The 26,191-nt window shown below is 43.4% G+C and overlaps 1 protein-coding gene across 3 annotated transcripts in view; it reads right to left on the bottom strand.

Annotated features, from left to right (window-relative positions):
* LOC132899193 (zinc finger protein 609-like) overlaps nt 1-26,191 on the bottom strand; it is a 225,286-nt gene that overhangs the window by 164,885 nt on the left and 34,210 nt on the right. For all 3 annotated transcript variants that reach the window (XM_060940896.1, XM_060940895.1, XM_060940897.1), the window contains exon 2: nt 1,823-2,695. In XM_060940896.1, coding sequence (XP_060796879.1) covers nt 1,823-2,569 — 747 coding nt within the window. In that variant the 5' untranslated portion in view covers nt 2,570-2,695. The remainder of the gene's footprint in view (nt 1-1,822; nt 2,696-26,191) is intronic.

The following is a 26,191-nucleotide window of genomic DNA, read 5'->3' as shown; positions in this document are numbered from 1 at the left end:
AATCTCCGCAACCACTTATCCAGGCACCACGCCGACGCAGTTTCAGCTAAACCTGCGGCGAATCAAACTGCACTGGAGAAGGCATTTGGTGTTAAATTACATGCACAAACACATATGGGGCTGTTCCTGTCAATAGGGACAGTTTTTACTTTAAAGTGACAATCCAGCAATATCTAAGTAGATCGATATCGGATCGAATCGTGATCTTATGAATCGGAATTGAATCGATCCAGGAAATCTGGATTGATTCCCAGCCCTACCCTTATGGCCAATTTATGCTGACAACGCAGTCCTTGCAGATGGCGTCTGCGTAGCCCCCCCACCTTCGCAGACGCTCTGCGCGCACCTCCCAAAAATTGTGACCACCGCAGAAGCCTCGCAGACAGCGTCGCAGACAAGAGGGCTCCGATTGGTCCACTCTACATCCGCTGTACACGCACTTCCGCTTCCCTACTTTCCCGGTTTGGTTTGTTTTCACGACTGCCATTTTTAAAAACACGAGCGAAGATGGAGCAGCACGAAGAGCGGTTGATCGAGGAAGTGAGGAAGTACGTACACTCCACTAACCACACCCACCAACTACTCCTAGCGATTTCGCGACTTCGCGCCCCCTTGCGTTGTGGCAGTGAATAACATCGCGCACACCTATTACTCCCCGCTCAACGATAAATTACAACCGTCTGCGAAAAGCTATCTGCGAAAGCCTTGTCGCAAAAGCATGCAGAGGCCCTTAGGCAGCCTCTCACGTTACTGCCTGAGGGACAGGGAGAAAACCGCCGGAAAAGGTTTTAAACAAACACGAAACAAACGCAATTCGGCAGATGACCATAAAATACTCGATAGTTACGATATAATAATTGTATCTATCTCACACAGAATTTTCGGAGATATATCGAGTACAGGGGCGGCACGGTGGTGTAGTGGTTAGCGCTGTCGCCTCACAGCAAGAAGGTCCTGGGTTCGAGCCCCGGGGCCGGCGAGGGCCTTTCTGTGCGGAGTTTGCATATTCTCCCCGTGTCCGCGTGGGTTTCCTCCGGGTGCTCCGGTTTCCCCCACAGTCCAAAGGCATGCAGGTTAGGTTAACTGGTGACTCTAAATTGAGCGTAGGTGTGAATGTGAGTGTGAATGGTTGTCTGTGTCTATGTGCAGCCCTGTGATGACCTGGCGACTTGTCCAGGGTGTACCCCGCCTATCGCCCGTAGTCAGCTGGGATAGGCTCCAGCTTGCCTGCGACCCTGTAGAAGGATAAAGCGGCTAGAGATAATGAGATGAGATATCGAGTACATTCGATATATCGTACAGCCCTAGTAGCACGCGGACGCATGGACTAATCTGTGCGTTCTTCAGATCATAAACAGTATGACTGTACAGAGCAAAGTGATCCCTCAAATCCTTAAATCCCACCATATGGCTCTGTTGCAGTCGGTGTCCTTGCAGTTTCATTAGCTGTGTAAAGAAATGATAACTCGAGCCATTCTTCAATTAAATCAACACACAGTAATTCCCGCTAGTGCCTCTTTCAACACCATGTTCTGGCTCTTTATTACGTCTTTCAAGAGTCTCTCATCGTACAGCGCGCCGGCGTTACAAGGCCGTTCAGATCTACAATCTCAGGAGGTTGGAGTGGATCAAACCTGGACGCATTCTTGTGGGCTTTGTTGCACTACGAGCTTCAACCGACTCAATTTCTCTCTTCACAAATCACAAAGCCATGATTTTTAAATCAGAGGTCTCCAACATCATATGTTCATCTTCAAAATTACCACCACCAAGTGCCAGAAATATAATTTAAAAAAAATAAAAGTCAATCATCTACACTTACCTTTTCATTTTTCACTTTCTTTAATGCTCGGCACTCGCCGTTATCCATGTCCTCGGGTTCCGATTTAATGGACAACGGTACTATTCCAACAGATTCCAGGGTGTTATTCCCATGTGGCTCGGTCACGGCCATGTCCACGTTCTGCGTACTGTCGAAAGAGGTGCTGCGCGTATTGTTCCCAAGTGCTTGAGCGTTCGAAGCTACCTCCTTCTCGATCGCGACCACGGCGACCGAGCCTTCGCTTTTATCTTTCTTGTTTTTCCCGCTCGATACCTCCTTGTCCTTTTTGCTATTTGGTACGCTGCGGGGCGCCTTCCCACCCTTCTCCATGCCTTTGCCAGGCGTGGCGTTCCCGGCGCCTCCGGAACTACCCGTCGTACCGGTAACCTCCACTTGAGTTCGTCCCGGGTGCTCTTTTTTCACGGCGTCTCCTGCTGGAGACTTGGTACTATTGTCCTTGGAGTTCTTGTTGCGCTTCGATTTCGATTTGCTCTCTTTGCCTTGAGGGGCGCCGACGGGGCTCACGAACTTGATATTGTCGGGCAAAGCAGCGACAGCGCTGGGTGGAGCTGCCATTCCACCCGCTTCCTTGGAGCCAGACATCTCGAGTTTGTCCTTCTCTAAGTCAGCTTCGAGGTCGATGATCAGATTGCCGACGCCGATGTCCCACTCATCACCGCTGTCGTAAGGGTCCACCGCATTCGAGTCCACACCTTTCCCGCCTGCAGTGCCACCACTTAGGGACATTTTAGTGCCAGCTCCCCGAGTCGGTCACTGCAACGTCTGATTGCTCAGACTTCCAGGGGGTGGGGAGTAGGGGAAACAAGGGCCTCAACGTATCGATACCAATTTCCCAAACACCCACATCTTGCCCTAAAGGGAAGAAATGATAAGAGTTATAAAGAGAAGACAGGATTAACTCAAACCGAGAGTCAAATTTTTGACTAAATGTGTGTGTAAATGTCTTTATAGGCCACAATAAACTCAAAACTCCTACCAGTTTTACAGCAGGATTAACAACGCTAATCTTCATCCTCATGTGTCTATATTCCTAAATCCCAATCATTGGTAAATTACGCACGCAAAACTCAAAGAACGCCTCTAAAGCGTGGCAAGTGCTAAATCTTCCAACAATGCAGCTCAGCCACTGCAGCGCATCAGGTACCATACACACGCTTGCAAATTACATCTGGGATTATCGGTAATTGTGAGAATTAAACTACATGAAAGCAGATGATTTGCTGTCTTGTTTGACAATATTATATAAAATAATAATATTAACACACACTACACAGTGTCTTGCAAAAGTATCCCCCCCCCCCCTTGGTGTTTGTCCTGTTTTGTCACGTTACAAGCTGGAATTAAAATGGATTTTTGGAGGGTTTGCACCATTTGACTTACACAACATGCTTACCGCTTTAAAAGGTGAAAATTGTTGTTTTATTGCGACACAAACAATAATTAAGATGAAAAAACAGAAATCTGGAGTGTGCATAAGTATTTACCCCCCTTTCATATGAAACCCCTAAATAAGAGCTGGTCCAACCAAGTCGCATAATTAGTTGATTAAGATCCACCTGTGTGCAATCAAAGTGTCACATGACGTCTGTATAAATCAACCTGTTCTGGAAGGACCCTGACTCTGCTACACTATGAAACAAGCAACATGAGAACCAAGGAGCCTCCAAACAGGTCAGAGACAAAGTTGTAGAGAAGTATAGATCAGGGTTGGGTTATAAAAAAAAATCCCAAACTTCGAATATCCCACGGAGCACCATTAAATCCATTATAGCAAAATGGAAAGAATATGGCACCACTACAAACCTGACAAGAGAAGGCCGCCCACCAAAACTCTCAGACCGGGGAAGGAGGGCATTAATCAGAGATGCAACAAAGACACCAAAGATAACACTGAAGGAGCTGCAGAGATCCACAGCGGAGATGGGAGTATCTGTCCATAGGATCGCTTTAAGCTGGACACTCCACAGAGCGGGGCTTTATGGAAGAGTGGCCAGAAAAAAAGCCATTGCTTAAGAAATCACGTTTGGAGTTTGCCCAACAGCACGTGGCAGACTCCCCAAACACACAGATGATGATTCTCTGGTCAAATGAGACTAAAATTGATCTTTTTGGCCATCATAGGAAATGCCATGTTTGGCGCAAACCCAACACCCTGAGAACACCATTCCTACAGTGAAGCATGGTGGTGGCAGCATCATGCTGTGGGGATATTTTTCATCTGCAGGGACAAGAAAGCTGGTCAGGACCGAAGGAAAGATGGATGGCACTAAATACAGGGCAATTCTGGAGGAAAACCTGTTTGAGTCGGCCAGAGGTTTGAGACTGGGACGAAGGTTCACGTTCCAGCAGGACAATGACCCTAAACATACCGCTAAAGCTCCACTGGAGTGGTTTAAAGGGAAACATTTAAATGTCTTGGAATGGTGTAATCAAAGCCCAGACCTCAATCCAAACAAGAATCTGTGGCATAACTTCAAGATTGCTGTACACCAACACAACCCGTCTAACTTGAAGGAGTTGACCTATGCAATAAACAAATCCAGATTGGGCACCAACCCTCAAATTAGGACGCGATAAGATCAAGATGAAAGAAAACTCATCTGTCAGTATCAGGAAGCAACAGGAGAAATGAAAGATCTGCCAAGAAAGCCAGATTCGAAGCAGCGCAAACCTTAGCGAGTTTGGATACACAATGTGGGTCAACTTTCCCAGGTGAGATATTAGCAATGCTGTTCCAGTAACTTCGGTTTACTTATGCACTGTTTTTTTTTTTTTCTTTTGTAGAAGGAGATAGTTCACAATATCAGGAATTCAATCAGTGGTAACGAGGCTAAATCCTCCGTATAATCGGACAGCTTTAACATGTACGGGTCAAAGCCACAAATGTCAACTTTTTCTGAATCTTGACTTGGCACAAGACTCCGGAGAATCAGAATATTTTGAGAAAGTCAAGTCGGAGATGCATCACGGTTATTGTTCGCACGAGCCGGCATTTTGGATTTGCATATTATCCAACATGATGGCGGGTGCATGCGTCACTATTTTGTTACATGCTTGCACACGAAGAATATACCGTATTTTTCGGACTATAAGTCGCACTTTTTTTCATGGTTCGGCTAGCCATGCGACTTATACTCCGGTGCGACGTATATATGTTTTTTTTTTTTCACCGCGGAATAACTGGAGCTGATGCTGAGTCTGACGACAGCCACGCAGAAGAAGAGGAAACGGCGTTTCATCTGCCGCTGGAGGCAGAGTTGTTCAGAAGCGACACCGAGGATGAGGAATTCAATGGATTTGCTGATTTGGAGTGAAATCGCCAGCTTGATAAACTTGATTGACCTGTGTTTTATTATTAATGATAGGGCTATAGTTATTTAAATAAGTTATGTAATGATTTTAGGCAGTGCTTAATTTGTGAAGTGGGAGGTCCCAGAACGCAGGAGGTGGGTGGGTCCGGCGACTCAAAAAAAAAAAAAGGTGGGGGGTGGTTTACTATAACTTTACGCACACGCGCTTAATTGTGTGTGTAAAAAAAAAAAATAATAATATCAGACATTATGATCTTAGGAAACTCTTTAGTGACGAACAGTTACAGACAGTAATATGTCGTGATATGTTATAAAATATTATTTTTATTAGGCTATATATTAAATTATATATTAAATTTATCTTCTAAAAATAACAGACTACTCGTATCACAACCGGTTTATTTCACCATTGGAGATCAGATCACACAAGACATGAGTTAAATGACTCTTTTTAAGGATTTAAGTAGGGGATTTAAAAGCGGTTGTTGTTTTTTTCACTAGACGGTTGTCTTTGGAGATGATATACCTATAGCCTACTTGACCTCTGATTTAATGAAATAAAATTCGACAAAAATGAAGAATGACACTCCTCGATGATGACTACAGCTTTAATAACACAGATGAAAGAGCCATGGGGCGATAATAAGCCCTACCGGTAAAAATAATCTAAAAGCAAACTGATTAATGCATCAGTAATAGGCTACTAATATTAGTTATAATAATAATAATATAGGCTATTAGTAATAACGATAGTGATAGTATTAAAGATAGTAGTAGATATTTAAAATAATCAGACTAGGCTACTTACAGGGCAAAGGGCGCGTTGTCACTGCTCAGCTGTTCGTTTATTACCGTATTTTCTGGACTATAGAGCGCACCTGTATATAAGCCGCATCCGCTCTATTTAAAAAAAAAAAAAAAAAAAGATATACAAGCCGCACCGGGCTATAAGCCGCAGATATCTATGTTGAAAAATTAGATATTTACTGCATGTACAGAACGATTTTGTACTGTAAATGTACATGTATGTACCTGAACAGATTCTTTCCGAACAGTGCCTTTTAACACGGCAGCAACTTTGCTGATTAAAACGGAACAGAACCAAGAGAAAATAACCGGTATTTATTTACCTTCATTTCTCCTGTGTTTGAAACCACAAGTCACTTTAATCATCTTCGCTGGATTTGAAAATAATTACCAGTTAGTAATTTGTCGTGCGTGTTCTATCTGCTAAAGATCTGCTAATTCTTCTTTGCATTGATTTTTCGTCTATCTTATTTTTGATTCTACTTCCGGTTAGAGCGCCCCTAGCGGTGGAAGAAAAATCCACAGAATAGCCGCACCTTTGTATAAGCCGCATGGTTCAAAACCTAGGAAAAAAGTAGCGGCTTATAGTCCAGAAAATACGGTAAATAAACAATGCAGTCGCGCAGTAACCACGCGCCGCTTATCAGATACAATCACAGATTCTATGGATAGAATAACCCTTCAAAAAAGTGCGACTTATAGTCCGGTGCGACGTATATATGTTTTTTTCGTCTTCATAATGCATTTTTTGGCTGATGCGACTTAAACTCCGGAGCGACGTATAGTCCGGAAAACACGGTACTCGATTTTCATGGATACCCCATTTTCCTGGGAGTCCCTTCATGAATAAATATCCTTGTATCCAACTTGAGAAACGTGCTCCAAAGTAAAACGGATCACAGCACAGTACGAGGTTAACCAAGAATAAAAAGAAAGCTACAATTAATACCAAGCCGTCGAAGGACGTGGCTGTTAAACCCGGTGTTTAGTCAAAGCTCGCTGCCTGTAAACTAACTCAAGCAGTCGCGCTCCCTTTCACAGGCCACTAAACTCCGAGAGGCTTAGCAGTCTAAAGCCTGAAAGGCGAACCCGGGTCAAAGGAGCACGCCCTTTGACCCTACACATTGTAAATAATTAACACTGACGTCTGCAGCATCTGTCCCAAGGAGATTGTAAAGACAGATAAGGGTAGAAAGAAAGAAAAGGGGGGAAAAAAACCCACACGGCCGTTAAACCGAGTTATCTGATTAAATAAACGTACAGGCTTAATTAGAGCGCGTTATGTTCTCGAGCAGCATCACGACATACGGTTCTGCTCTTAAAAGCTTGGATACGTTCTATTCCTTCATGTCTTTTGATCTTTACTACATCGCATCCGTCAGCTCAGACGGCAAGCGAGGAGCGTGAAAGTCATCGTTTATCACGAGCGGTGTCATCACGTACATCTGTGCATTCGGATTCACGCTCAGGAACTTGTCAGCGTGTCATGTTTAATCGCAGTGTATGAGTAGACGGTTCCTTCTTATCGTGTTCCTGGTTTATTTATTTATTCGATCTAGTAGCTCTCATTCTTGTGAGATTGTGAACAATGCCATGTGCGGATGATAGGATCGCTTGTGGCTTTGGGGGTGTGGTCAAAAAAAGTCATTAGAGCAGGGATGGGGGAAAGAAAGAAAGAAAGAAAGAAAGAAAACCACCACAACACTGGATATGGATCGGCTGAAGCGTTGCCGTTTATTCATGTCCCCCCCCCAAATTTTCGTTCATGTTTTGATCGCAAAAACAGTCCCGGCTTTATCGGTACGGCGGCACGGACAAACCGAAGACAGATTTTGTTGCTTTGCTCTGAAGTCCCACAGCAGGTTCTTAAAGGAACAGTCCACCGTACTTCCATAATGAAATATGCTCTTATCTGAATTGAGACGAGCTGATCCGTACCTATCCGAGCTTTGCGCGACCTCCCAGTCAGTCAGACGCAGTCAGACACGCTGTCACTCCTGTTAGCAATGTAGCTAGGCTCAGTATGGCCAATGGTATTTTTTGGGGCTGTAGTTAGATGCGACCAAACTCTTCCGCGTTTTTCCTGTTTACATAGGTTTATATGACCAGTGATATGAAACAAGTTCAGTTACACAAATTGAAACGTAGCGATTTTCTATGCTATGGAAAGTCCGCACTATGACGACAGGCGTACTAACACCTTCTGCGCGCTTCGGCAGCGCATTGATATCTGAGCTCCGTATCAATGCGCTGTCGAAGCGCGCAGAAGGTGTTAGTACGCCTGTCATTATAGTGCGGACTTTCCATAGCATAGAAAACCGCTACGTTTCAATTTGTGTAACTGAACTTGTTTCATATCACTGGTCATATAAACCTATGTAAACAGGAAAAACGCGGAAGAGTTTGGTCGCATCTAACTACAGCCCCAAAAAATACCATTGGCCATGCTGAGCCTAGCTACATTGCTAACAGGAGTGACAGCGTGTCTGACTGCGTCTGACTGACTGGGAGGTCGCGCAAAGCTCGGAGAGGTACGGAGCAGCTCGTCTCAATTCAGATATGAGCAGATTTCATTATGGAAGTACGGTGGACTGTTCCTTTAAAGTTCAGGCGAAAAGGAGATCATGAACACATTATGAAATACAACACTTAATTTACGTTGATCTTAAAGCTGCAAACGCCGCGTTTTCCGACTGATATTTAAATCGTCCGACTTGATGTACGTCTCAAAGGTTGGAATCCATCAGCGATTCATGATGCTATCGCCAATCATCCTAAACCTCGTTTCTCATCCTGTGTGTGTTTGGCTGCGAATCCATAAAAACATTTACCTCCGCAAACTTTGCTAGAGGTTATGTTTGTCTTCACCTCCGTTTGATTGATTTTTCTCAATGTTACTCAAAAAGTAGTGAACGGATTTGGATGAAATTTGGAGGAAAGGTGAGCCATGTACCAAGGAACAACTGACTAGATTTTGATGCAAATCCAGATATGTATAAGGATCCAGGATTTTTCTTTTTTGGCTGTTCCCAACATAACTCGAAAAGTAGTGAACAGATCTGGATGAAATTTGGTGTCCAGCTTTCATATTCCCCTCGGTTCAAGTCATTTGATTTTGATGCTGATAATCTTGGCTTGGTGGAGGTATGCTCTTCCAAGTGTCCTTCTAAGTTTAGATATTTTTCCCCTCGAGACACACACTAAATCAAATTCACCTCCATTTTTCTCAGCTTGCTAAAAACTCTTTAGCTACATTATATTGCCGTGCTACGTTACTACCACTCACAGCACGTTCATAACTTCATGGTACACCATCATCATTGCATCGTTCACCAAAACTCAACCAAGCAAATATCCGATTTTTGTTGGGAAGGCACAGATCTGATACCCAGTATCGGTGCTGGGCTGATAGCAGCAGGAAACGGTGGATCAGGTGTCAGAGTTTGTAACAAAATGGCAAAAGAAAGATCGGACTTGGATTCGGAAATTTTCGGAACTGGAAATGTTCAGATGTCAAGAGACTTGGCTGGTTTTGTTTTTGACAGGACTGATTTTACGATATTCATATATTATATTTAACAGTTATTCCACGAAATCAAGTTTTACATGAGCTGATACTTGGGTATAAGCCATGTACAAGGAGTTTGAGTGGAATAACTTTTATTCGATCCACATTCACTGGATTTTTAGAAAGAGCATTTTTATTTTTTGCAAATTTGATTAATAAAACCTTCATACAAAATATCCGACAAAATCATTTCCGCTGAGAATGTAAACAAACTGGCGAAATGACAGTAGCAATTTGTTAGTCTGGCTAACACGACTTCAAAGCTCTGCGAGCATTTGGTCTGGCAAAGATATTAAGCCCAACCGTTTCCCAAAGTGCGTGGTTGACCCGCCTCCCTGAAATGCCTCAGTTTGCTACTGGTCGAAGCCAGAAAAGGCTGTAACGAAGCTTAAACCAATCACATCACTCTTTCCTCTGACGTATGTGACGCGACGGGGCTAACTGGTAGATTAAACTCTTACCGAAGCCGGTCGGGAGCAAGGCGAAAACGTCCTTCCTTTCAATAAATACCTCCAGGGCTGCTCTTTGCTCCGTTTTCAATGAGAACTTGCTCCATGTTCGTAATGTTTCTAGTGAATGAAGCGCTTCCAGCATAGATTCTGTAAACAATCTATGGCTTCCGGTCGCAGTTCTACTACGTCACTGCCTTGAACACGCCTCTACCCAGGGCCGTTGGAGATGCTCAAAGTTGATTGGCTCCCGATTTTTCGGGAGCTTGGAAGAGCTGGAGATAGCTTGCCTGGCCAGACTAAGCTCGCAACAGGCCCTCGTGTTGCGTCACGCTTAAGATGGCCGGGCCCAGGCTAGCAATTTGTGAAAAATACCATTAGAATAATTCTTGGGGAAAAAAAAAAAAGGTTTTTACCATCAAATACTGTTATTCCACATTTTGTTGCTTTTTTTTGGGGGGGGGGGATTTTGTTTTTGAGTCAAGTTTTTATTTCGTCTTCAGTTGGTTCGGCAACACGTGCCGCCATTTTCTTCTTTTGGGTTGTTTTTGGTGGTTGGCAAACCAACTTAAAAGGTACATTACCGCCACCGACAGGGCTGGAGTGTGGAACAGGAGATACGGGGGGGGAACAAACTATGTATATTCTTTTAGCAATTTCTGTTTCTTTTAAATACTTGATAGTGATGTATCTGACTTGATGTGTGCTGCCATTTTGTTTTTCTCTACTCATGGTATATGAGCTGATATCCTAGTAGTAGAATAGCCAATCAGAGCGTGTGATTGCTCATATCCACTGAATGTGGATAGAATAATATACAGGGTGTTTCAAAAAATTTGATATTTCGCAATCCAACAACTTTGCCAATTCTCGTTCAAGTGACCTCAAATTTTAACAGCATGTGTGGAAACAGGTCAAACGTTTATGTTTAATGTTTTTATTTTTTTAGGTATAGAAATGCCATTCACTGGAAAAGAAAAGGCGTTTTGTGTGTTAGAGTACGCTCGAACAAGACTGCGCAGCGTGCATTCATGAGAGAATTCTCTAAAAATGCACCAACGGCAATGCAGATTTGGACACGGCACAAAAAGTCCAAAGAGGAAGGCTGTGTGTGTGCAGGGCAAAAGGATCTGGACGACCACCAGCATCAGAAGAGACGGTCGAGCGAGCGGGTTCCCAAATGTTGAAAGTTTGTGAAATCGTTGACTGAATCCACATACCTTTGAATTTCAGGGTTTTTTCTAGAAAAATTTAGTATGAGGGCACTCACCATGGCGGGGCGGGGCGGGGGGGATGGTGCCGGTTGTCCCCCCCCCGCCGTGCAAAGCCTTTGAAAAATGCTTCAATGGGACATTCTTTTTTCTTAATTTTTTTTTATTTTGTTCGAAAAAATTAACACAAGTAAACATCTTACAAAATAGTATTTTGGCACAGAATCCTTTATACCACACATCATAATAAAATAAGTGTTTTAAATCTTTAAACGAATCAAAAAAATATCACGAGAGTCTGAGTTATGATCTACGGAAGCGATATTTCATGATATTTTCATGTAATAACGTGAAAACACCTTATCAAGAAATAACGTCCTAGGCTAGGCTACTTCCATTAAAAGCAGACGGCCTAGCCTAGCCTACTGTAGAACTTGGGTCGAGCAAAAACATGGCTGAATCCTAGGGTTGGGCGGTATTACGGTAAGAAGGTATCCTGAGGTATCCAAAAGTACCAACGGTATCGGTCTCATTACCGTCATTTTAAAAAAATATATAATATCTAAATAAATATGGAGTACATGAGGTCATAATATAAAATAATAAATTGAAGATCATCCCGAATAACTGTGTGATCGTATTTTCACTAATTCTATCAATTTCCTAAAGAAGTTCTCATCGCGTGCAGGGTTGTTTATGTCGTTACCATGGCAACCCTGCGTGACATTTGGAGTCTGACAGAAAGCTTCGCAAGAGACTGAGACCGGGGGTGTCATGGCTCAGATGGCTAAGGCACCGTACTATAAATCCGGGGACCCGGGTTCGATTCCGACCCGAGGTTATTTCCCGATCCCGTCTCTCTCTCCCCCGCTCATTTCCTGTCTCTCTATACTGTCCTATCTAAAAAAAAAAAAAAGAGACTGAGACCGCGGTTGAAAGATGGCAAGTCAAGATAACGAGTTAGTGGCAAAAAAAAAATACAACATCGGCAGTGTGGCAGCATTTTGGTTTCAAACCAAACGAAAAGGAAGAGCCAGCAATAATGTAAATGACCGCGCAAAATCGAAAAAAATCTAATATGTCCCCTAAGGCACACCATAGCCTGGGGTACTCCACTTCCACGAGACCTCTCCAATGAGTTGTGTTTTGAGTAGGTTACATGAGTAACAACAAGGTAAAATAATATAACGTATGACATTTGGGATGTGGGTAATAAACGTTTGAAATGTCATCTACTGAAGAAACGGAAGAAAACATCGTAGCGTAAACTGTTAGGTTTCTGGTGGGAATTAGCAATGCGCTTGCTATCTTTGTTGGGTGTGTTAAACCGTATGGATTTAAGTGGAATAATTGTAAGGAGTTATGTGATCAAGACAACGTTTTAAGCAAGGTAAGGCCATTTGATTATTAATTTCCCCGCCATGGCATGACGTGGGCCCATATGATTTTGCCTTGTGCAGCTATCACGCATTTGAATTAGGTTCGCCTCATTTGCGCTGAAGAATATGGTTTATCGCGCAGTCTAAACGGACTTGGGTGTTGGTTGATTCCTTTTCTTTTTTTTATTTCCCATGCTTGAAAGGGTATGATCCTGCTCATCGTGTACTTTTTTTGATGGAGCAGGTGAAATAGTGCTGCAAATGGCGTTTCAACGCAGACATGTGTAAACGACAGTTGAATGCTATTTTCAAGATGAAGGAAGAGTTGCGTGATGCTTTGAAATATCTCTTAATCCATTCATCAATGCACAAAATTCGCTTTGCTGCTTAATCCATACCACAATGCACACAATTCGCTATGCTGCTTTTAAATAGTACATTTGAGGCATAGGCGCACGTTACACAGTAGGCCGAAACAAAATATTATTTTTTTCTCGGTAATACCGTATACCCCGGGAAAACACAGAGACAGTTTAAAGGTATCAAAATTTGGATACCGCCCAACCCTACTGAATCCTGAATGACTCCTATTTGTATAAATAGGGGACTACATAGGCGGCAAAATATAGTGTTTTTCTCTGCCATGGAAGTGCACTTGTATACCGAGGAGGAAGCAATTTGCATTACAGCCTTGAATGAGGATTCAAAATGGCGGCTCGGCTCAGTTTATGCAGGAGGGCTGATAGAAGTGGCGAAACATTTTACTTTTTATCGTTTCTTTCACAACTTGAATGCGTTGAAACAAAAAATTATGACAAACTAACGCCGCTTACACTAAAATATCGAGGGAAATTTGTAATAAAAACTTTACGGTCGGCAATTTCGACACGGAAATTCTCGATCGGTCGGGTTACCGGAAACACACTATTTTTTTATTTGGCCTAATCTTCTTCTGCCCCGGACAGTCTTTGGCTTTCTTCTGCTTCGTGCCGCGGGATGACATCTTTAAATGCCCAAGTGTCAACAAAAACAACTCGCGAACTACTTCTGTCAAAAGCTCCCGCGCCGGTGGGTGAAAGGTCATTCAGTCTCGAGAAATCTCGCTCTACAACTCAGCTGACCTTGTATGTAACCCATGTCAAATCTCGCGAGAGCAGCCACGACAAGTAAACAACTAAACAACATGGCGCCTCAGTCTGGAAAACGCCAATTCGGATTGTTTTTGCACCGTCTGGTGGTGTATCTACTATGATTGGAATATTTTTGGAGCAATTATAACGTATTTGATGATCAGACACATTGTCACGTAGTGTTGCTGGGATGTTTTCACGGAGTCGGTAAGGGGGCGCAGCGCCCCTGTTCCCCCGTTTAGACGAAAGCCTGGAATTTCTCATTCAAATTTTGAGGAATAAATCTTATATTGCTCAACATTAAGCCTGTTCAGTTTCATTTGCCTAGACTACGTAGTTTCTGGGATATTTACATCTCAAATAATGCAAAATTTTTTGAAACACCCTGTACATTATCATATTTACCGTGCAAACGAATTGTTTCAATTAAAAAAAAATAAAAAACAATCGGACATCGGTATTGGCGGAGTATCAGTATCAGAAACTACAAACTGATCTCGTGCCATCTCAAACCTTTTAGCTAGGCAGCAGAGCACTACTGCTATGCTAGTTAGACTGTTTTAAAGGAGAACTGAAGGCTAATTTTTGATCATCAAAATTCTATTTCTCATTTTATTAAATATCGGAATGCAGTTTTGATGGCTATTGTGTCGCTGCTATAGCAAGTTATGAGTGTTTGAAATACGTTCTGTAATATATCAGTCCGTATGTCAAAGCGACGGCCGTAAACGAGATTCATTGAGACCTGTGCGAGACATCGTAGGACGGAAGTAAAACGTACAGCGGAAATCCAAGTGACCGACATCTGCCAACGTTCCCTGTGTCTGAAATCACTCAGTCGTTCCCTACTCCCTATATAGGGAATTACTCTATAGAGGACTGTATAGTGAGCTCATTGGTAAAATGAAAAACCGCTTTCGGACACTACTCCGTCGCGCTGGTATTTACATCATTACTATTGCATAATTAAAACGTGCCAGATCAGTCGGCTGGTTGGTTTTCAAAATAATAAAACACAGACGTGTATATTTGTGATAAATCCATATTATCCTGAGCGCATTTCCCACATTAATCAATACAAAGTACCTGCAGCTTTCAGTTCTTTTAAATCAAGGCTGAATACTTTCTTTCTTCTTCGCCGCTGCCTTTTATTTAATCAAATTTGAGGTTTTTAAATTTGATTTCTTTCAGCGCGACCGCAATGCATGATGGGATATATTGCTTTGGTTAGTGAACATCGTCGTTCACTACTTTTCGTGATGCATCGTGGGATACTTTGAGTGCACTATATAGGGTGTAAATAATCCTCACTAAGGTTTCGGACAGCACTACAAAATGGCGTCCTCACTATATAGCGCCCTCTATAGTGAGTAGGGAGCGAGTTCGGACACAGGGGTTTGTCAAAAGACGCGCGCGCCCTCTTTCGAATGCGGACGTAATCAAGCTGGAAGTTTTGTTTGTTTGGATAGCGATCAGGAAAGTTTGAAAAAAGTCGGCAGTAATCGTCATTTAAACTCATTTTTGTGCAATACTTCGTTTGGAAAACAGTTTTCAAAATGGCGGCACTGACACCTGGCTGACACTTCACGTTTCGAAGTCTCGCAAAAGTCTCGTGAAGATCACGCGGATAAGCGACGCCCGCCGTGGACCAAACGAACTAAATTCAACACGGCTAAAAACTAGGGCTGGGTTCAAAAGATCGATCCACGATCCGATATCGATTCACGTTCAAAAAATACGAGATCGATTCAAAAATGTGTGGATCGATCTCTTCCAGGTGGCTATAGGCACTATTTTCTCGACCGCGCAAGGACCGCTATAAAAAGCGGGTGCTGGCAAACGAAACCGAAACTTAAGAACGCGAGATGGCTGAAGCTGCACAGCTAAAATCACCGCCTGGCCTGAAAGCTGACGTATGGCATTACTTTGGATTCAAACGTTACGAGGACAGACACGAAGTCGACAGAACAAAAGCAGTGTGCAAACTGTGCCACATAGAGGTAAAATATAGTGGCAATACAACCAATCTCCGCAACCACTTATCCAGGCACCACGCCGACGCAGTTTCAGCTAAACCTGCGGCGAATCAAACTGCACTGGAGAAGCCATTTGGTGTTGAATTTCCTTCAAATTCTCAGCGTGCCTTGAGCATAACCAAGGGTGTCGGAATATTTATTAGTAAAGACCTACGCCCCTACAGTGTCGTAGAAAATGCTGGATTCAAACTCATGGATTAAAGCAAAAAAAAAATTATTTGACTGAAAATTTACGGGGGAGGTGTTATGGGTGGATTTCGATGAAATTCTGAGAATGGTTAACTTACAACTGATAACTTTATTATCAATTAATTAATGGATTAATATATTCAATTTATTGCACTTTCTTTCCATTGCTTCCGTTTATTATTTTTTGTGGCAAACCACACAAATGCAAACGCCTGGAATGTTTAGTTTTTTGCACCATGAACTAAATGGCTTTCCGTTTTCACCTATTTCGTACAGCCAAGCCCACCTCCACTTGTTTTTGGTGGGGTTTACATTAGACCGTATCAGCGGATCATCAGATTAACGTTTTTAAAACGATTAGCGTGCACACAGCAACGCCAATACACGATTCGCGTGCGCACAGCAACGCCAATACACGGATACGCTCGGCTCCGCAGGCATCCTGCGCTCCAAATCACTCCGCCCTGAACAGCGAGTGCCCTCTGGAGGGTGCGCACTCCGGCCCTGCGCAGCTCACAGAGCGCGCGAGTGAAGCGCACGAGCAGTGATTCGGGACTGAGCCGCTGTGTGTGTGATCCCAGCGCATATCACTTACCACTTGCAAGTGGAAGGATGGCAAGCCTAAAGACAATCATAACTACACAATGGGCAGTATTTGCATCAGTATTTTCATACTTTCATACTCTTTAATGAAAGGTGATACAAGGCGGAAGTCCGCGCCGTTTTTCAGCAGTCGCGTCACATGACCAACGCCAGCGAATCAGGAAGGTGGATGTCACAGTGACGTTGTCCAATGACGACGCCAGCTAGAGCTCAGCACAGCGTATCCGCGTATTCTCAATGTTTACACAGCACCGGACCAGACACGATCTGGATTGAATACGTGGACCCTGGCGGATTCCCATTTCCTGGCGTTTCCAGGCGTTTTAATGTAAACGGACAGTGCATCCGCGAAGAAAACGAGACAGATACGGTCTAATGTAAACTTGGCCTTTTACACCTTTATCGATGGCAGACACATCAGTGCCTTCTTTCATGTAAAGCGCATCCATGCTGCCGAAACCGAAAGCAGAATGACATGCTCCTCTATGCTTGACGTCAATATAGAAAAAAGTTTGGATCTTCGCTGAAATTAAAATTGGGGTTTGACCTTACTTTGTGTTGAATACGACTTCGAAAACAATTCAAGATTTTATTAAGAGATCGCGTGAAGTTGGCTGCCATCTACTTTGCATTCGTTCTCATTTTCCTCCATCATTTCATCGGCCAGAAACAGATGTTTTGACGTAATTTAACTTAGTAGGCTATGATTATTATTTAACCGTAGTCTTCTAGACATTTTGACTGTTTGGGGCATTGAACGCTGGTGTGTGATTTCCAGGGAATAAAGTTTAGCGCATGTCGGAACATCATTGCGCTCGCAGCCTCCGACTCCTCAAACGTCCTTTAAATTGTGATATAACGTAGGCCAGGGGTGGGCAATTATTTTTTCCATGGGGCCACATGAGAAACAGAAAATTTTGTAAAAATTGTATTTCTTTATATAAAGCAGTAAATAACATTGTTTTTACAAGCTGCTAAGACTGGTAAGAGTATGGAAACAAACGAGGTTGCCTAAAAAAAAAAAAAAGGTCATCTATTCAATCAAATTTCCCAAAACAATGGTTAACAAAATGTGAACGTTTGTACCATTTTTTTTTCAGTCACATTCACCCCAAAACACAATAAAGACATCACAATATTGTCTTTCTACTCCAAATATCAAGCAAGATACATCATATTATAATAATGATACCGTGTCGATTCGGTGTAGGTATCAGATCTACAGATCGGCTCGGGCTCTGGCGCTTGCTGGTGACGTCACACTGTGTGATTGGCTGGACCGTTTGAAGGATGACGTACAAGTTTGTGGTTGGTCTGGACAAATTACGGAAGTAGTTATCGCGGGATTAGGTTTCGTGGGATTTCATGTCACGTTCATGTCGCGCGCGTTTCGTTTTTGTTGAACACAACTTCAAACTAAAAGCAATGCACATTCAGTCCATGCATGAGGTAAAATTAGAAAATACGTTTTGTAATTTCTAAATTACCTTAAGGCCTCTGCATGCTCGTGCGACAAGGCTTTCGCAGATAGCTTTTCGCAGACAGTTGTAATTTATCGTTGAGCGGGGATTAATAGGCGTGCGCGATGTTATTCATCGGCACAACGCAAGGGGGCGCGAAGTCGCTAGGAGTAGTTGGTGGGTGTGGTTAGTGGAGTGTTTATCCTCCGGTTACTTATAATGACTAGAACTGGAGTCGTATAGATGTACGTACTTCCTCACTTCCTCGATCAACCGCTCTTCGTGCTGCTCCATCTTCGCTCGTGTTTTTAAAAATGGCGGTCGTGAAAACAAAACAAACCGGGAAAGTAGGGAAGCGGAAGTGCGTGTACAGCGGATGTAGAGTGGACCAATCGGAGCCCTCTTGTCTGCGGCGCTGTCTGCGAGGCTTCTGCGGTGGTCACAATTTTTGGGAGGTGCGCGCAGAGCGTCTGCGAAGGTGGGGGGGCTACGCAGACACTGTCTGCGACACCGTCTGCAAGGACTGGGTTGTCAGCATAAATTGGCCTTTACGCGGGCCGGTCAGAATGAACCAAAGGGCCGGATGCGGCCCGCGGGCCGTAAAATGCCCAGGTCTGATGTAGGCTATAAGGCACGGTTCTAACATACCTTACACATTGGCCTAACGAAAATAATTGTTGGGGCGTCTGCTGATTTGTTAGCTATAAATTTAGGTCTAATTACTTCTGACAGTCTGCAAGCATTGCACCGCATTCAAGTCTGGCTGAAGCAGAGGAGTGGGCTTTCCGGGGCTTATTTTTTCGTTTTTTTTTTTACATGCTCTATTTCTATATGTCCAGGTTTGAACCAAGTCATTTTGGCAAGATTTAATTTAATACAAAACAGAAATGGTCAGACACAAGCACGCCAAGCACATGGGAATGTATTTTGCCAATTTTGACAGCGTATGTTTTTTTTAACGCCGCACCGTAGACAGCGAACGTTTAAACATGATCAAACACAGGAAATGAACGACACAAAGCATGGCTCAAAAACAAAAAAGTTAAATAAACCCTGCTGATAGTTGATGGTGTTGCAACACATCAGTGTTATAACCCGATCTCTACCCAACCACCCGTCATTTTAATTCTCCTCGGATCAGCACCGACCTCACATTTGGCCTTGGGAGAGTTCAGTTGACGGAAATCCGTCGCACGACGGAAAACTTTAATCCATGCAAACTACTGGTGAAGAGACTGGAACCACGCTATGTCCTGCCCAGTCGCAAACATTTGAGCGAAACTCATCTCATCTCATTATCTGTAGCCGCTTTATCCTGTTCTACAGGGTCGCAGGCAAGCTGGAGCCTATCCCAGCTGACTATGGGTGAAAGGCGGGGTACACCCTGGACAAGTCGCCAGGTCATCACAGGGTTGACACATAGACACAGACAACCATTCACACTCACATTCACACCTACGCTCAATTTAGAGTCACCAGTTAACCTAACCTGCATGTCTTTGGACTGTGGGGGAAACCGGAGCACCCGGAGGAAACCCACGCGGACACGGGGAGAACATGCAAACTCCGCACAGAAAGGCCCTCGCCGGCCACGGGGCTCGAACCCGGACCTTCTTGCTGTGAGGCAACAGCGCTAACCACTACACCACCGTGCCGCCCCTTGAGCGAAACTGTTTTCCCAAAAATGTATGTGAAAACAAAAGACACATTCGCTGAAGTCTGCCGAGAGGGTGGCGTTGACCTGCGACTGCTGGACCTCAAGAAATACCGTGTCATATCTGACTATTACGTGTCATCACACTGACGAGGAATGGAGGCTAGTCTCAAGCGTTCTACAGACCAGAGCAGTTGAAACAAGCCACACTGCAAGTAACCTTGCTGATCTGCTCACCGAAGCCATACAGGAGTGGGAAATATCTGACAAAGACCCCGCAATCAATAGGGGCAGTTTTTACTTTAAAGTGACAATCCAGCAATATTTAAGTAGATCGATATCGGATCGTGACCTTATGAATCGGAATCGAATCGATCCAGGAAATCTGGATCGATTCCCAGCCCTACTAAAAACCGAATAGGCCGATAAGTATAATATTTAATTGCGATTAATTGCCATTACGAGCCACGATATAAGGTTACTAAAACCGAAAACGTAATTGAATAACACGTTAATTCAGAAATAAAGCAAGTTTAAAAATGACTTCAGTTCTCCTTTAAAGATCAGAGCTCCCTCCACCTTTCCTTGCAGCCAGTCTCTCCTTCAGTTTCCATCGGGAACAAGATAAATACAGACAGTGAAAGTGATTTTATGGAGAAAAAGCTTGCAAAAAAAAATAACCTTCAACAATGAGCTAATCTGATGGCGTATTCACACCTACGTTGTTTGGTCCGGACCAAACGACCAAACGAACCAAATTTCCCTTGGTCCGGACCTTTTGGGTTGGTCTGAATACAAACCACCGAACTCTGGTCCGGACCAAACAAGCGGACCGAGACCGAGCTGCAAGGTCGGACTCGGTCCGGACCAAAGGAACCCTGGTGCGGATCTTTTGGAGGTGTGAAAGCAGACCGGACCTAATGCGACACTTTTGCTTTTTTGTACCTCGGGAGCTTCCGTCGTTTGTCGAGCATTATGGGAAACAGAGTCTTGACACTCCACCGCAAAGTGCAAACACTGTTTCGGTTGTCAAGGGAACCTTACAACAGTCGTTCAGTCATTCAGACCAGTGGTAGGCTAGACTACAGAGTACAAAAAATGAGTAGGGGGCAAACGTGGGCCGAGGAAGAAACGCGTACCCTTGTGGATATATGGGCAGATGTCCACATATCTGAGCTTTTGGAGAGAACACACAAAAATGCCGACGTGTTTGCTGTATTCAGTGAGAAAATGAAGGAGAAGGGGTTCACGCGCTCCCCAGAACAATGTCGGCTAAAAGTGAAGAAACTCCGTCAGACCTACATTAAAATCAGGGACATTCTTTCAAAAAGTGACGGTACTAGCGACGCAAAAAGAAATTCATCTATTGCGTGAAGAGCCAGAACTGTCACAACATGATGTGCGCTCATCAGCGCTATCCTCCGTAGCCGCCTTGCCCTTTGTCGTCGTCGTTGATAAATTACTTGTACAACAGTATGGTAATCGCACAATTGTGAAAACAGTAAAAACTGGAAAAAACATATAGCTTTGATGACATTAAAAAGAATAACAGCACGGAAAGCCTCCATGACTACTTTAGAACTTAACGCTTTGTGCGCGTGTCGTCTCTGACCAATAGCTGAACGACCTCAGGGCGCGTGGCTTTGTTGACAGATTTTGGTCCGCTTACGAAAATGTACAGTGTGAAAGCGAACCGCACCAAAATGAAAAAATAAAAAAAACATTTGGTTCGGACCAAAGCAAGTGAACTATCGAACTATCCTGGTCTGAATACACCCTGATTTTCTCTGTTTACCCTTATTCCTTGCTCCACATAGACCCTTCCCACTGACGTCACCGGAAACCGGAAGTAAACAGACCCTGCGCCATATTGGAAGACCAACAAACTCGTGATCAGGGGGAAATAACGGCAGCGCGCGGAATTTAAACCCACGAGGCACTTGATTCATCATAAACCTACAATGGTAAACTTTTGTGCTGCGTTAGGGTGTTCCAACAAAGCTGATGGGAAAGGTGAAAAGAAGTCGTTCTTCAGAATACCAGCTGTGATTGAGACACAAGGGGAGCAAACCAAGGAGCTTTCTGCCAGGAGACAGAGAATAAGTGCATTACTGAGTGTCTGAGCAAAGGAGAGCCTGAACGTTGCAACCTCCCTATTGGCTGTTTGTAAAAATGTATCATCAGTTGTTGCCCTTCATCGCGGACTCGAGAGACGAGACCTGACGAGTTAGTTCGTTGGTAGCAGAACAAAATGTCTGGACACAAATCGGGTTTTCAGAAAAGGAAAGAAAATAAACGTAGGGTCGAAAATACAAAAAAGGAGGCAGAAAATGCAAAACGAGTGTTAAGGTAGGACAAATGGTTACTTTTCTGAGGCAGCCCGCCGTGGCTGCCTGCAGGCTTATTTATTATAGCCCATTGAGTTAAAATAGTTGATCTAAAATGTTTATAGTTATAGTTATGTGATGGTTGTCCTCAGTGTTCGAACTATGCCGATATTTTCGGGGGGTCCCTTTTTTTCCCTTGGGGGGGGCTTGCGCTTGTCTCGGAGCGCGGATCTCCAAACACACGAGAAGCCTATCTTACGCACATATCACGCGGACTCCACACCTCCACACACGCATCGCGTCTGAAGTCATAACTCATCAGGGGAAATCGTGTCCGCATTGGCATGTTCAAAAAACAACCTCGCGTCAACATGATACCACACGCAAGAAAAAAAAAAAAAAACAGTCAGGCTACTCAACAACCAACCTGGCAGCAGCAGTCGTTGTCATATCAGTTTATTTTATCTTTGATGTAAACACAACACTTCGGATATGCAAATGCTTCCCGTTACACACGATTGCTATGTCAATAAACATCATTTTGCCAATATTTTAGAGACCCCCCCAACATTTCCCAAATCATGTTTTCAAGGGATCTCATGTCTGTTTCAGGGGATCTCGGATCCCCCGAGTACCCCCGTAGTTCGAACACTGGTTGTCCTGATTTAGACTGGTGTGTTTTTGGTTTTTTTTTGGGGGGGGGGTTGCGCGATGTTGCACCCGGGTCCAGATTAGGGCAGAACCGGCCCTGGCTATATTTCAGGTGTAGTTTGTTTTATGTATGTATGTACTTGCATAGATGTGTACTTGGTCTTCCAATATGGCGACTACTGAAATCTCGCGGCGCGGTGACGTCATGCGGGATCCCTCTATACAACAATTTCACTTTTTTTCAACCAAGTTATTGAGTGAAAACTTCAAACCCTACCACCCGTATAAACATACGGGCGATCCCGTTAACCATCACATTCCTTTCTTCCCTCACCCTGTGAAAAGATAAAACGATGACTCCGAGGTGACGGCACTTCCTGGTCAGGACACGAAGCCTGCGACTGATTAATTAAACTAAACACCACTGAGGAGCTGTCGTCTAATCTCTCGCAGATGTCCGAGCCTTCGAGCCTAAAAACCTGCAGCTGCCCTTCCTGCTCGAACAGCGCAGTGCAGGTCAGGCGCGAGTTTGTACCATCTGGAGCCGGGCTGCGGAGTATAGAGCACTTCTCGTGTCCTGTTATCGCAAAACTGACACCTAGGGAATCCCTCGAGCTTCTCTCTGAAATGTCAGGAAAGAGAGTGATGTGAAAAAACGCAAGTGAAGTAACTCGGGACTGATGGCGAAGTGGAGGTGATTACAGAGACGTCAGGGAAATGAGAACGCTTCAAAAAGGCTGCAGGGGAAAACGGCCAAGGGGGTAAATGCTCAGGGTAAATATCACCTTTATCCAACACTCACTAACGCTTTTCCCCCAGTAAAAGGAGACATTTGAGAACCTGTAAGGTCCATGTGCATAGCACTTGTTTGTTTCATCACCAAAAAAACATTTAAAGAAAGGTGTTTAACCTAAAATTGAAAAACAAAAACTACTTTATTTACAGGTTAATATTATTTAATTTATTGTTTCTAAAAGTTGTCATATCATGTGACGATTTTACTTCCCAAAACGCAAGTTGGTTGTTTTAACGTATTGAAAATATGCGTTTTCATCTAAATGAGATTGTCAAATCCTGCGACGTGGTGTATTTGTGTGTTCAAGTTGCAATAGATCGTTTATTCCTTAGTTGTACAAATAAACTGGTGAATGAGAGAGAGAAAAAAATGGGAGAAATATAGGTAGATGGACAGAAATGGATAGGAAGAGAGATACAGAGAGGGAGAGATGTAGAAAGAAACAGACAGAAAGATGTACAGACAGACAGACAGGTAGATGGAGACAGAGACAGATACAGAAAGACAGATGGAGAAAGACAGGTAGATAGAGAAAAACAGACGTATTAGAGAGAGACAGATAGGTAGGTGGAGATAGATGCAGATAGATGGAGAAAGAGATCGATAGATACAGAAAGAGAGAGAGACAGCTGGATACAGAAAGAGATAGATAGGGAAATAGAGAAAGAGATAGAAAGAGAGATAGGGAGAGATATACAGAGAGATAGATACAGAAATAAACAGACAGAGCTGATACAGAAAGAGATAGAGAGATATAAAAACAGTAAGATACAGAAAGAGATAGAGACAGAGAGCTGATACAGAGAGACATAGATAGATAGATAGATAGATAGATAGATAGATAGATAGATAGATAGATAGATAGATAGATAGATAGATAGATAGATAGAGAAAGCGACAGAGCTGATACAGAGAGAGATAGATACAGAAAGAGATAGCTAGATCAAAAGAGATATATAGAGATAGATACAGAAAGCAACAGAGCTGATAGATAGATAGATAGATAGATAGATAGATAGATAGATAGATAGATAGATAGATAGATAGATAGATAGATAGATAGAGCGACAAAGCTGATACAGAGAGATATGGCCCTTTTCCACTACCCTTTTTCAGCTCGCTTCAGCTCACTTCAGCCCGACACGGCTCACGTTTCGACTACCAAATAACAGCACGACTCGGCTCGCTTCAGCCCTGCTTAGCCCCTAAAACTCACACAGTTTTGGAGTGGGGCTGAAGCGAGCCAAAGCGAGCCGAGTGAGGCTGGGGGCGTGAGCAGACACTCCCCTGTGCACTGATTGGTGAGGAGGAGTGTCCTCACATGCCCACACACGCCCCGCGAGCACGCTGGGATCTGTAAACACCGTAAACCCGGAAGAAGAATAATTCGAATTACGAGAATTTCTGAAGCCTTATGCGCCTCGCCTCATCTATACGCTCTTGCCAGTATCTGTTGGCGTTGTCGGTGACAACAAGCCACAGAACCAAGACCAGCAACACTAACGACTCCATGTCCTCCATGTTTATTGTTTACTATCCGGGTCGTGAGACTACCGCTGAAAAGGTCACTGATGTCACTGTTTGCGCTGCTTAACGACATCACATGACGTCCACCCACTTTCGCTAACTCCACCCAATGTGTCCACCCACTTCCAGCCAGCACGGTTCAGCGCGGTTGTAGTCGAAATGCAACTCCAACAGCCCCACTCAGCTCGACTCAGCACGGCACGGCTCAGCCCAACTCAGCCGCGTTTGTAGTGGAAAAGCGGCAATACAGAAAGAAAGCTAGATCAAAAGAGACATATATATAGATACAGAAAGCAACAGAGCAGACAGATAGATAGATAGATAGATAGATAGATAGATAGATAGATAGATAGATAGATAGATAGATAGATAGATAGATAGATCAAAAAGATAAATATAGAAAGCGACAGAGCTGATACAGAGAGAGATAGCTAGATCAAAAGAGATATATAGAGATAAATACAGAAAGCAACAGAGCTGATAGATAGATAGATAGATAGATAGATAGATAGATAGATAGATAGATAGATAGATAGATAGATAGATAGATAGATAGATAGATAGATAGATAGAGAAAGCGACAGAGCTGATACAGAGAGATAGATACAGAAAGAGATAGCTAGATCAAAAGAGATATATAGAGATAGATACAGAAAGCAATAGAGCTGATAGATAGATAGATAGATAGATAGATAGATAGATAGATAGATAGATAGATAGATAGATAGATAGATAGATAGATAGATAGATAGAGAAAGCAACAGAGCTGATACACAGAGAGAGATACAGAAAGAGATGGGGAGATCAAAAAAGAGATATACAGAGAGAGATACAGAAAGCAACAGCGCTGATACAGAGAGAGAGAGAGAGAGAGATGTGGAGATCAAAAGAAAGATATACAGAGAGAGATACAGAAAGCAACAGCGCTGATACACAGAGAGAGAGAGAGAGATGTGGAGATCAAAAGAAAGATATACAGAGAGAGATACAGAAAGCAACAGCGCTGATACACAGAGAGAGAAAGATAGATAGCTAGATCAAAAGAGATATAGAGTAGATAGACAGATAGAAAGAGACCAAGAGAGAGAGATAGATATGTAGATGAGAGATTAAAAAAACGGATTAAATAGTAACCTTCCCTAAAGCAGCTTTAAATTATTATAAAGGAAAATAACAGACCCAAAAAACCCCACTCATGTCAGTGAATCTATGATCTTCTGTTTCTTCAGAAATGTTTTCCCCGATTTGCT

Source organism: Neoarius graeffei, chromosome 15 (assembly GCF_027579695.1).
Source record: "Neoarius graeffei isolate fNeoGra1 chromosome 15, fNeoGra1.pri, whole genome shotgun sequence".
NCBI classification, from domain to species: domain Eukaryota; kingdom Metazoa; phylum Chordata; class Actinopteri; order Siluriformes; family Ariidae; genus Neoarius; species Neoarius graeffei.
Note: the sequence above shows the minus strand (reverse complement) of the source record. Positions and strands in the feature narration are given on the sequence as shown.